Source organism: Danio rerio, chromosome 3 (assembly GCF_052040795.2).
Source record: "Danio rerio strain M-AB ecotype USA chromosome 3, GRCz13ab, whole genome shotgun sequence".
In the NCBI taxonomy this organism is placed as follows: Eukaryota; Metazoa; Chordata; class Actinopteri; order Cypriniformes; family Danionidae; genus Danio; species Danio rerio.
In genome coordinates this window covers 63,788,700-63,800,000 of record NC_141023.1, presented here as the reverse complement: position 1 = coordinate 63,800,000, position 11,301 = coordinate 63,788,700, and the positions used below count along the sequence as shown (strand labels likewise).

The window sequence follows — 11,301 nt, the reverse complement described above, 5'->3', positions numbered from 1 at the left end:
CAGGAGGAGTCACTCCAACAGCAGACACTCCAGCCGGACGTCAGACCGCCGCAGGAGCCGCTCCAGAGACAGGAGGAGGTCCAGGAGTAAAGAGAGAGAGCGCAAGCGCAGCAGGTACACCGCTCTATTCACCATACTTAACCCTTGTGTGCTGTTGGGCAAGGTACATGAAAACTAGCGCAAAACAACTAGAATTGAATAACATTTCTGTCCATCTGTGGTGGCGAACAGGAGTCGTGACCGTGAAAGGAGGCGCAGTCGGGATCGATCGGACCGGAAGCGTCGCTCTCGCAGCCGGGACAGGAGGAGATCCCGCAGCTCTGAGCGCAAGAGCCACCGGCACCGTAGCCGCAGCAGAGACAGAGATCGGGACAGAGGAGACAGAGACAAGGACAAATCCTCCAAGGACAAAGGTACATTCCTTCCTAAAGACTTCTGTTTGTTTCTGTTTAAACACACTGAATCCAAAAGTGTCCTGCACTTTTGCTCCTCTGTGAATGGCACGTACAGTAGCTGATCTGGGATCAGCTTATTGTATGGAGTGCGTCTGTCAGTCAGCGCTTGTACATGCATTCACTGGTTCAAAGGTTGCATATGAAAGGCGACGATCGACCCAAAGCTTTAGTGTAAAGAAAGTGGGATAGAATGGTAAAATACAGGAGAATATTGGCAAAGGGTTGTTTTGGGGAGGGTTTACATGAGTGAAGTAAACAGGAAGTGTTTTTGGAGAAACATTTTTGCGAGGGAATGCAAAACTTTGCAAGAGAACGAAAAACGTAAAAATATATTTTCCTCCCAGCCATTTTTTTTTCTCCTACCCTTTTTTTTTTTTTTTTCACCCAGCCATTTTTTTTTTCTCGTCCACTGTGTCCTTTCCAGGTCTCCCTAGATTCCAAATAAGCAATGCAAGTAAAAAACTGTTATTTAATTTATTCATGTTTCATTGAACCGGTTGTATATGTCTTCTAAAGAAATCTTCACCGGGCTGGGAATTGAGACTGTTTTGATTGAATATACACCTGAAATTGAATCTATGCACCCTAAAATATATTTGGGAGCATTTTTGCGAGGGCATAAAATTGTTTGTTTCACTGCACAGCATTCACTTCATGCACAGATTTGGGGGACATTCATGCAGAATGCATATTTGCACCTAGAAAACACGAAATGCAGTGCTCGGGAAGTGTTTAAAACCATTGTCATGCCAACTTGCTATGTCAGGGTGTCCACAAGGCCTTAAAGCAGGGGTCACTAATCTCGGTCCTGGAGGGCCCTGCAGGGTTTAGCTCCAACTTGCCTCATCACACCTGCCTGGATGATTCAAGTGTACCTAGTAAGGCCTTGATTAGCTTGTTCAGGTGTGTTTGATTAGGGTTGGAGGTAAAATCTGCAGGACACCGGCCCTCCAGGAACAAGTTTGGTGTCCACAAGGCCTTAAAGTCTTACGTTTCAAAAACAGGCCTTAAAGTCTTAAATTTACTGAACTATTGTGTTTTAGCTCTTAAATCATTTTAAACAGGTCTTAATTTTCCTATCCCCAAGTAAAGCTACCCAATCTGACCAACACCCAATCACCTCTAATCCATCTCAAAACTTAACTTTTTAATATATTAATTTTTTTATACAGTTCACAACAGCTTTTAGACATTTTTACAGCAAATTCTTCAAAGTAAATTTCCTAATCAGGGAAAAAAAAAGTAAAGCAACACATCCTTTTACATCACAGGTCTCAAACTCGATTCCTGGAGGGCTGCAGCTCTGCAGAGTTTTGCTCCAACCCTAATCAAACACAGCTGACCCAACTAATCATGGTTTATGAGACTCTTTTGAACAACCTAATTAGTTGGATCAGCTGAGTTTGATCAGGGTTGGAGCAAAACTCTGCAGAGCTGCGGCCCTCTAGGAATCGAGTTTGAGTCCCGTGCTTTATGTGATCTTCCATTAATACAAAAATTATTTAGAGAAGCAACCGGCCCATTAGAAAAAAAATATCCTTGTTGTTTAGCCCTGTATAAGTCTAATATTTGACTCACATTAGTATTGAAAGGGTCTTAAAATCTTAAATTTGATTTGAAGAAACCTGTACGGTAGGGCTGGGCGATTTGGCAAAAAAAATCTAGTTTTTTTTTTTTTAATAAAGTCTGACCGATTCACGATTTTGATTTTTATTATTATTTTTTTTTTATTGTGTAGCTATTCAACTTAAAACATTACAACAACATGACTGAATTAACATTCTCTGTATAAGTAACTTGAAAAACCCATTATTTAGTTTTTTTTTATTTCAAACAAAATTTTTTTTTGCAAAAATACGCAACTTAAGACACTTAAATGCTTGTGTTTGTTTTAGTTGCACCAGCTCTGCGATGCATGCCCACCACTTCATGCATTTGGTTAAATTAGGCTGTCCAGTCTCTGTGTTCACTCCGTCACTACCATGACTGAAACCCAGGCAGGCTGTCAAGCAGGTCGTAAACCAGAAGCGCCGCAACACGGCACGCAAATGACAGTTTAAAGCAGGGGTCACCAACCTTTATGAAACTGAGAGCTACTTCTTGGGTACCGATTAATGTGGAGGGCTACCAGTTTGATAAACACTTCTCAAATAACAAATTTGCTCAATTTACTTTTAATTATACTTTGTTTTTGGTAATAATTAATGATATTCATCCATGTGAAGACACTGATCATGTTAATGATTCTCATAAAGGTAATCAACAATGATTTAACAGGGTAGGAAATACCCTGTATTTAATGTATCAGTGTGCAACACTTTATTTTTATATATCTCTGTAAATATTTACATTTTTAAATTATTACTTCTATATTAGATGAAGCTTACTGGTAAGTGGTGCTATGGTGAGCTATTCTAAAAACAGGCCAGCGGGCAACACATGTGATCCCCGCGGGCACCATGTTGGTGACCCCTGGTTTAAAGTATCCCATACCAGACGCGCACATTCGCATGATATTTAACATGAAACTAATCAGATGGCGCTCTGTAGCGTGGCTAAAATATGAACTGCGCATCGCTTCTAGTGTGCGACCTGCTTCATACGGAGATTGAACCAAAGTGCATTGGTGCAATTATGATGCATCTTTTATTGATTTTTTATTTATTTTTTAATTGCGATATCTCGATTTAGTATGAAATAAAATCGTCTTAAAACTTAAATTCGAATTAATAAAAAAAAAATCACCCAGTCCTACTGTACGGTAAACAAAAGTCCATAATTTCTGCGACATTTTCAAGCGCTTCTCTTCATTTTAGGTGGGTGCACCTACGTTTTGGCTGGTGCACCAGTGCTACCAAGCAGAAAAGTTCATTTCAAGCCCTACTTTAAATCAAAACTTCATTCAGCTGAGTTTTGACCTAATGCCTGTGTACGTTTGCTGATTTTGTGTCTCAGACCACAAGGACTCCTCGGATGAGAAAAGGAGCAGCCGAAAGGGCTCTGTAGAGAAGTGTAATGAGCTCTCCAAGCCCGAGCCCATGGAGGCCGAGCCTCCCAAAGCAGAGGTGAACGGCACGGTTCAAGAGCTACATTCTGAAGGTGACACACAGTCCAATTAAAACTGATCTGATAGGACCTCAGATCAGCCCCAGGTAAGTGCACCGTCCTCCCCGTCCCGGGTCTCTCCCCCCTCTCCCCTTCCCCCCTTTTTCTTTCAGTTCTGTCTGTGATTTTTCTTCCTGTTTTTTAATAGTGCATCGTAAGTATGCACTGAAGATGGGACTAGGCTGATGAAACGGAAGAAAGTAGAATGAAACAAACCCAGAGGGAAAGGCCAGTGTAGTCCTGAAAAACATGCTTGGAGGTACCTCGTTTTGTATCGGTCATACATCTGTCTCTTTAGACAAGTTCTCTACCAAATTTACGTGTTTTGTTACTTTATTTATTTATTTATTTATTTATTTTTCCCTAACTCTCTTCTCTACCTCAACCTGTTGACTTTATGCTCGCAGTAAGATTGAAACTAGCACATCTAAAATGACCGTGTGCTCATATGCGTGTACATGCATAAGCGCACGGCATTTTACCATCTGATGTCTGTTCATTGATGCGTTCATTGAACTGCAGTGATTATTGATTGATTTTTTTTTTTTCTTCTCTTTATATTGGAGTTACATGGATATGTTGCACTTTTTAATACCGTCTGTTCTTAACGTTGAGATCCGCTAGCTTTTGGGATGATGGAAAAGTGTAGGGTTAATGAATTATTGCAGCTGACTTCCACACCTCACACAGCGTTGGTGTTGTGAGCGACCCCCCTCACATGAAAAGTCCATTTAGAAATCAAGGATACTGTCAATCTGTGCAGGTATTCACTCAGGTATTCCTTTCACTACCCACATCCATTTGAATGCTGTTGCCTTGTGAACGTGTCTCAGAGCTTGATGTTTGTTTTACCCTATCTCTTTTTTCCCAGTTTGAAAATGTCCTCAGTTTTGCTTCTCTTGGTTTCAAGTGCTATATCTAAACGGGTGGACGTAACATGTCAGGTTCACAGATGAGCTCAATTGATATCCCACAGTAATCAGTAATGAACAAGTTAAAAAATCAGCTCAGATCCAGCTCAACGGTTCTTTCTCCTTGTTTGTGTTGCTTATTTTCATTTTGCCTTTTCAGTAAACAGCAGTAGGTTTGAATATGGGCTGGGTGATATAGCTAAACAAACGTCTTTAGTGATCGTGCTCGAACTATAAAATATTGTTTAGAGGTTTGTCTCTACTGAAATGTACCGCTCAGTGGAAAGACACAATATTAGAGTACGCAATTATTTTTGTTGTTGAATCCATTGTCAGAAGTTGTGAATGGCACCAAAATATCCTATCACACCTCTTTTTTTGGACTATTTCATTAAAATAACTAGCACCACAGTACTAAACAAACATCTTTAGTGATCGTGTTTGAAGTTTTAAATGTTTTCAGTTTGAGGTTTCTTTAATAATGGGTCGTTTCCGCTGAGCGGTACATTTCAGTAGAGTAAGCAATTATTTTTGTTGTTTACACTGTCAGAAGTTGTAAATGGTACCAAAATATCGTATCATACCACTTTTTTAGGACCTTTTCATAAAAATAATTAGCACAGCAATACTAAAACTTTAGTGATCGTGTTCGAAGTTTTAAATACTTTTAGTTGAAGGTGTGTGTTTAATAATGGGTAGTTTTCACTTAGCAGTACATTTCAGTAGAGTATGCAATAATTTTTGTTGTTGAATTCACTGTAAATAGTTGTGAATGGTACCAAAATACTGTACCGTACCACTATTTTTAACTCATTCATAAAGATAACTAGCACAACTGTACAAGCGAACATCTTTAGTGATCATGTTCGAAGTATAAAATGGCTTCAAATATCAAACCAAAATATCCTACTGTACCACTTTCTTAGGACGCTTTCATAAGGATAACTTATAAGTCTTTTAGTGATCGTTACTGAAGTATAAAATATAGTTTAAATTGGAGGTTTGTCTTTAATAATGGGTCGTTTCCACTGAACAGTACATTTCAGAAGAGTACAAAATTATTTTTGTTGTGGAATCTACTGTCAGAAGTTGTAAATGGTACCAAAATATTGTATCATACCACTTTTTTGGGACCTTTTCATAAAAATAATTAGCACAGCAATACTAAAACTTTAGTGATCGTGTTCGAAGTTTTAAATTCTTTTAGTTGAAGGTTTGTGTTTAATAATGAGTAGTTTTCACTTAGCAGTACATTTTAGTAGAGTATGCAATAATTTTTGTTGTTGAATTCACTGTCAGAAGTTGTAAATGGTACCAACTTTTTTGACTCATTCATAAAGATAACCAGCACAACTGTACAAGCGAACATCTTTAGTGATCATGTTCGAAGTATAAAATGGCTTCAAATATCAAACCAAAATACCCTACTGTACCACTTTCTTAGGACGCTTTCATAAAAATAACTTAAGTCTTTTAGTGATCGTGACTGAAGTATAAAATATAGTTTAAATTGGAGGTTTGTCTTTAATAATGGGTCGTTTCCACTGAGCAGTACATTTCAGTAGAGTACACAATTATTCTAAAATTATTCACTGCCAGAAGTTGGGAATGGCACCAAAATAGCATACGCTATCACTTTCTTGGGACTCTTTCATAAAGATAACTAGCACAACAGTACTAGTTATCTTTATGAAAGCGTCACAAAGTGGTCATGCTATGGTATTTTGGTACTATTCACAACTTCTGGTAGTTGGTCTTTAATAATCGGTCGTTTCAACTGAGCGGTACATTAGTAGTAGAGTACGCAATTATTTTGATTGTTTTCAGTCAGAAGTTGTGAATGGTACCAAAATACTGTACCGTACCACCTTCTTGGGATGCTTTTATAAAGATAACTAGCACAACAGTACTAAAAAACAAAGTCTGTAGTGCTCGTTCGAATTATAAAATGACTTAGAATATAGTTTCAGTTGGAGGTTTGTCTTTAATAATAGGTCGTTTCCACTGAGTGGAACATTTCAGTCGAACGTTCGCAATTATTTTAGTTGTTTCCACTGTCAAAAGTTGTGAATGGTACCAAAATATCATACCGTACCACTGTTTTGGGACCCTTTTATAAGGATAGCTAGCCCAACAGTATGGTTCTTAAATGGTGAAGCTATGTTCACTGTTAAATGATTGGTTTACAGGGAATCGTCAATTGTAAGTGGCAAAACAATTGACGTTTTTAAATGCATCTGACGCTATGCAGCACTGAACCATGGTCGACCCAAACTCAATCAAAACTCGTTCTGCTGTATGTCCTCCATTGTTGTTTAAACGTAATTGAAGACACATCTAGGAATGCATGAAATCGCTTGTTCATTTGAAATAACTAACTTGAGTGTGCATAAAATACAATATTTGTTAATGCAGGCATACTGTAGTTGCCATTTGACATGATTTGTAGTAATGAACAAGGCTGTATGTAGCCCCTCCAAAGAAACGCTGACCTATAGCGATTGACGATTTTGACTTGGAGGGTGGGAAGTCATTTGTTTGTGGCAGCCCTTCTGAGCGTTGCACATTCATAATAATGCAGTTGAACTCTCATTGTTTACCTCATATCTTACATTGTGTATTGACTATACTGAATCGTACCACTCAGTGGAAATCAGCCATAAGAGGAACCAAATTCTACCAGGTTGCCTTTGTAACCTATTTCAAAGAGCTACGTCATTTAGTTGTCAATAGTAATTTTCGTTTAAAATATAAACTTTTGATTGTCATGGAGTGAAGGGAACTAAAGCCCCTGAAATTGAGGCCCTTTCACACATAGCGTGATATGATAAAAGCAATGCAAATCACTAACAAACTGCTTTCATGCTGAAAACTGAACAATGAATTGCCTAAAGCAGATTCGTACCTGTACAAGAAGTGGTGCCGACCACAACCCTGCTTCTGCTTTCACATCGTACGTTTGTGCCGTTTAATTGTATTCTGTGTACAAAGTCTCTTTTTTTTTTTTAAGATGCGCGTTTTTTAATTCTGACCGCAAGTGTAAATTAGGTGCCAATTCTCAATGTTTATACATATAAAATGTTAATATATATCACTATTATAATACCACACAGTTATCAGTGGTATTTTTAAGCTGGAATCCATTTTAAATTGAAGTTCCTTTCCATCTTAAAATGTTACGGACTAGTTCACCCAAAAATGACTCCGCCTCGTATACATGACCTTCGTTCAATTTCTGAACACAAGTTAAGATATTTTAGATGAAATTAGAGAAAATTGGGTCCTGAATATATATATATATATATATATATGTATATATATATATATATATATATATATATATATATATATATATATATATATATTACAGTTATAACATCACACAGTTGTAAATAGTAATTTCAAGTAATTTTTAATCGACGATCCCTTCCATATTTGCAGTGTTTTATAGTTAATGGGTTACTTCACCCCAAAGTTACTTGCCTGGAAGTCCCTTCAATTCCTTGAGACCTTCGTTCAACTTTTGACACAAACATATTTTAGACGATATTAGAGAGCTCCCTCATCCTCCATAGACTCGCAGTTGTCTCAGGAACTAAATATATTTCAGTTGACTTCAGTGGTCCAACTATAATCATTCGAAGCTACAAGAACACTTCTGTGCACTAAAAAAAAAAAATAATAATAAAATTAAGTGTTTGCCAATGTCTTTCACATCAGGTCAGGATGTGTGTTTATGCCATATTTTCTGAAGTAAATGTGCACCACAACCTGATACAGAAGAGACGACAGTATTTATTTGGTGCACAAAAGTTTTCTTGGAGCTTCATATGATTACAAAAACCACATAGTGTGTTTCAAAATTGTGTTTTGGCTCCTTTTCTGGACTTTGAATGTATCATTGCTGTCTATGGAGAATGAGGGAGCTCTCCGATTTCCTCAAAGTCTTAATTTGTGTTCTCAAACATTTGGGATGAAGTAATTAATAACAGAACTTAAATGTTTGGGTGAACTAACCCTTCAAACCTTTAAATCCTAGTTCTATTTCGCAGTCTATTATATCACTCAGCCCTAGTGTGAGTCGACCTTTACTTTTCTTCCTCTCTCGTGCTTCTTTTGTTTAAATTCCCTACTTGTGTTGTCCTTAAGATACAGCCAGTGCATGCTTTCAGAGCAAGATCAGCCGCCTACACTGTCAAAACCGCCTGGCCTTGTAGATGATGGGATATCAATTCATTCAAAATCAACAGTACATGTTTTTTTATTTGTGTGCTTACCTTCAGTTATGTTAACTTGCAGCCAAGCGGTCACCATCGCTGCTTCTGATGCTGTAAAATAGATTGAGAAGGGTAGAATAATTCAATAAAAGCGATCATTTATTGGTTGCTGAAGGACATAATTTGTCTAAATGTGAATAATAATGTGGTTTAATCATATGTTGAAGCTTGTTTAAATGAGAATATTGCTTTTTTCTGTGCATAAGTTGTATGTTCATGAAGCGTGTCTGATTTCACTCACTAATTGAGATTTTTCTGACCATTTGTGTACATCAGGAGGAGTTTGAACAGCTGCCAGAGGAAGACCTGAAGACCTCCATCCCACAACTTCACTGCGCTGCTTTAAAACAAGGTGAACCACAGATGTAGTGGCCTATATGATAAACGTGTACATGTCAAAAGAATGGTTCCGTAGCCCCCTTTTGAGGACCTCTCGTCTTCTTTTATTGCGTTTGTTTTGGTTTTCTTTGGTCTTACTGCGTAGATGCACATGCAGGTCCATTATTTCTGTTGGTATGCATTCAGAATGAATAAAACATTTACTTGTGGCATGTTTGCTCTGTACAGTTCGCTCTCACTTGGAAGTTTTTGACGATGGGTTTTTGTTTGTTCAGTATTTTCGACTGGAAGCCTTAAAGGTCTTTCATAACTGCTTTATCACTTTTTTTTTTTTTTTTTGCCCTCTGTATGCTCAATCCCAAAATCTTTATACGATTTTAGTTTAGACTAAGTGTTTTCATTTTGTTCCAGTTTTAAAATCTGTATTTGTCATGAATAAAAACCAAGAAAAATGAAATGCTCACGTGTTGTTTTTGCTTGTGGTTTGTTTCAATCTGTAAAACTGTAGAGCCGGGGAGCCCAAATTTGGTCCTGGATTGCGGGTGTCCTGCAGAGTTTAGTTCCAACTCCAATTACACACACTTGGACCAGCTAATCAAGCTCTTTCTAGGTATACTAGAAACATCCAGGCAGGTGTGTTGAATGAAGTTGGAGCTAAACTATGCAGGACACCGGGCCCCCAGGACAAAGTTTGAACACCCCTGCTGTAGAGTTTCCTTGTTTAAAACACAAATATTCATTCAGTTATTCATTTATTTTCTTTTCCGCTTGGTCCCTTTATTCATCAGTGGTCCCATAGAGCAGTGGTTCTTAAAGTGGGGGTCTCGGGACAATGAGAGGGGGTCACTTGGTGATTTACAAAAATCTAATAAATTTGAATAAACTTTTATGATTACTATTGTTAATCCATAACCTACAGAAGATAACAAATAGTTACATAAAAAATACAATATCCAAACAAAAAGCCATCAGCCTTTGGTTTTTGTTGTTGTTGTTGTTGTTTTTTAAATTGATTGCAAATCTTAGGGTTTTTACATTAGATTAATGACAAAGCAACAGCGTCAGTGCACCAGATTTTACAGCACTACCTAAACTTTCTGACACCGTTACAGCACTCACGGACATTTAAAATACATACAGGACACTAAACATAGAGTATGATGTGTAAGTGGCAGTCTCCAAAATTAAACCAAGAAAAGACTTGGGATGTAACCTAAATATTGTGCCCACCAGTCTAATTAGATGAGGTTAATAAACCTATTTTGATAAATAATCATAATAAAAATTATATGGGACTGTTGCACTTTTTTGTGTTGTCAATATGCTTGTGTTTATATAGGCTGATTGGTTTGTGTGAGTGTTGTGTGCAACGTTTGTATGATTATAACCACTTACGAAAATAGTGGGGGAGTCATTGGCATTGTTATTTTGGGGGTCCCGGGCTGAAAAGTTTGAGAACCCCTGCCATAGAGGAATGAACTGCCAGCATATGCTTTACACAGCGGTTGTCCTTTCAGCCGTTGGGAAACATCCATACACACTCATTCACACACATACACTACAGACAATTTAACCTTCCCAAGTCACCCATAGCGCATGTACTTGGACTTGTGGGGGAAACAGGAGCACCCGGAGGAATCCCATGCGAACACGGAGAGAGCATGCAAACTCCACACAGAAATGCCAACTGACCCAGCTGAAGCTTGAACCAGCGACCTTGCTGTGAGGCAATCGTGCTACCCACTGCACCACCGGTGCTGCCAAAACACAAATATGTTTGCTTATAATAAATTATGGTTAAAAGCTTTCAATTTGCATTTAGATTTTTTTATGGAGGTTATAATATGCCAAAACAATCTGAATTGGGATTTATAACAATTGCAATTTAATAAAACTGAATATTATAATGTTCACCTGTACCGCACGTCTTTGAACTGTGGGGGGAAACTGGAGCAACCAGAGGAAAAACAAACACCAACATGGGGAGAACATGCATACACACACAGAAATGCCAACTGACCCAGCTGAGGCTCGAACCAGCAACCTTCTTGCCATGAGATGATTGTGCTACCCACTGCGCCACTGTGAAGCCCTAATTATGTATAATTAATTGTATTTACTATAGTAAGTACATAAAGTGTGCAACCAGGACACTGTAAAATAAAGTGTTACAGACATAGGTAATTATTCCTTGATATTAGCACAAAACTCACT

General features: G+C 38.0%; 1 protein-coding gene across 4 annotated transcripts in view; it reads left to right on the top strand.

Moving 5' to 3' along the window:
* Nucleotides 1–9,549, top strand: part of luc7l3 (LUC7-like 3 pre-mRNA splicing factor) — an 18,342-nt gene extending 8,793 nt beyond the window's left edge. For 2 of the 4 annotated variants that reach the window (NM_001045319.2, NM_001080591.2), the window contains 4 exon segments: nt 1–114; nt 232–413; nt 3,411–3,607; nt 9,025–9,549. The exon segment at nt 1–114 is cut by the window's left edge and continues 245 nt beyond it. In NM_001045319.2, the coding sequence (NP_001038784.2) occupies nt 1–114; nt 232–413; nt 3,411–3,574 (460 nt within the window). In that variant the 3' untranslated portion in view covers nt 3,575–3,607; nt 9,025–9,549. 4 annotated transcript variants of the gene reach the window in all.
* The last annotated feature ends 1,752 nt before the right edge of the window (nt 9,550–11,301 follow it).